This window comes from Aplysia californica, unplaced genomic scaffold (genome assembly GCF_000002075.1).
Source record: "Aplysia californica isolate F4 #8 unplaced genomic scaffold, AplCal3.0 scaffold00008, whole genome shotgun sequence".
In the NCBI taxonomy this organism is placed as follows: domain Eukaryota; kingdom Metazoa; phylum Mollusca; class Gastropoda; order Aplysiida; family Aplysiidae; genus Aplysia; species Aplysia californica.
In genome coordinates, this window is record NW_004797278.1 from 2,488,112 (window position 1) to 2,489,951 (window position 1,840).

A 1,840-nucleotide genomic window follows, 5' to 3' on the forward strand; every position below is an offset into this window, starting at 1 on the left:
CCCCCCAGTTATCTCCCTCAGTTGTATGTTAGTTATCTCTCCCTGTTTTCTGTTTGTTATCTCCCCCTGTTATTTGTTTGTTATCTCCCCCTGTTGTCTGTTTGTTATCTCCCCCTGTTGTCTGTTTGTTATCTTCCCCTGTCGCATGTTATCCTGTCATTTGTTACCTCCCTCTGTCGTATGTTATTCTGTCATTTGTTATCTTACTCTGTTGTATGTTATCCTGTTAAAGGTTATCTTCCCCCGTCGTATGTTATCTTCCCCTATTATATGTTATTTTCCCCTGTTGTATGTTATCCTGTCACTTGTTATCTCCTCCTGTAGGTTGACGAGATCCAGCAGCTCCTGGAGCGGGCGGGTTTCCCCTGCTGGGCAGACATCGCCATGGGTGGCCCCCCGAGGGGCAGCAGCAGCCGCAGCAACAGATCCTCAGTGGCCTTCACCCACGTGGACTCGGCCAGTGAGACCCTGGCCGGCCAGATCCAGCGCACCATGAAGGCGTGTCACGTGGTCGTCTGCTGCATCACTCCCAAGTACCTGCAGAGCGACAACTGTGCCAAGGACCTCACTCTGGCCGACGCTTTCCACAAGCCGATTATCCCCCTTCTGCTGCGCTACGCCCCCGCGGAGAGCGCGCCCAACTACGTGCGGAGAATCTTGCTGAGATACAGCTACATCGACCTGAGTAACGAGAGACTGTACAAACAGAACATCAACGTCTTGTTAGAGCGCGTCAGGAAGGCCATCAGCAGTGCCATGCTCAGATAATTCACAGACTACGGAGTTATTTATAGTCAGAAAAACATGCTCTGTTCAGATAACGGACAAACCAGGAATCTATTTATAGGAAGAAAACTGTCTCTGTTCAGATAATTCACAGACTGGGGAGCTATTTATAGGCAGAAAACATGATCTGTTCAAATAACTGACAAACCAGGAATCTATTTATTGGCAGAAAATACAATGAGTTAGAAAACTTCTGTAAAATTGTAGAACGGAAATGTGCTGTTTTCTGTGTTTAGTAAACGCACGCTTAGGCGCTGAGGAACAATTTTTTTTTCTCTGTGTAATTAGAAAACCGACCAGGTTCAACAGCGGTGCTGTTCTGAGATAGCTTAGGTCTACTCCGGCTGTTTGTTTCTGTGTATTCCTATCAGCATGATGGGTTATAAAACTACTATAAATCTTCAGAACGACATCTGCAGCATTTTGTTTAGATGACTTGCACAAAATGAGAAAAAGGATTTCTATCTTTGTATAGACAATGAAAGATCTTGTCAGTTTGTTAGTTTTGAGTGCTTAACCATCTGCTTGCACTGTATGCTTCCCGGGTATCTGAGAATGTTTCTGAATGTTCTATGGCCTGCTGGGGTAATAATATAGTGTAAAGCGCATAGAGCTTGCTTTCGAGTGGGGACATGCGCTATACAAATGCTATTTATTATCATTATTGTTCAGAAAACGAATTAAAAAGCTAGATCTACTTCTGCTTGCCTGATAGGCCAGCAAGCTGATCACATAAAGAACTTCTGAGTTATAAATGCAGTTTTTAAAATTATTTTAAGTAAGCAAGGCTCAAGTTCAATATTACTACAAGTCCTCAACAAGGAACATTTAAGGCACACTCAATGTTCACACGTGTTGGACAAGGTGACAGGTGTAGGGGAAGTTACATTATGACATGGGAGCTGTGTGTTACTGCGACAGATGTAGGGGAGGTTACATTCATTATGAAATCAGAGCTGTGTGTTACTGCGACAGATGTAGGGGAGGTTACATTCATTATGAAATCAGAGCTGTGTGTTACTGCGACAGATGTAGGGGAGGTTACATTCATTAT

At 44.0% G+C, this 1,840-nt stretch overlaps 1 protein-coding gene across 1 annotated transcript in view; it reads left to right on the forward strand.

The window, feature by feature from the left end:
• LOC106011731 overlaps window positions 1–1,255 on the forward strand; it is a gene marked incomplete in the record, with an annotated part of 24,247 nt that extends 22,992 nt beyond the window's left edge. Inside the window, 1 exon segment of the mRNA XM_013082352.2 lies at window positions 323–1,255. Coding sequence (XP_012937806.1) covers window positions 323–768 — 446 coding nt within the window.
• Between the last annotated feature and the right edge of the window lie 585 nt (window positions 1,256–1,840).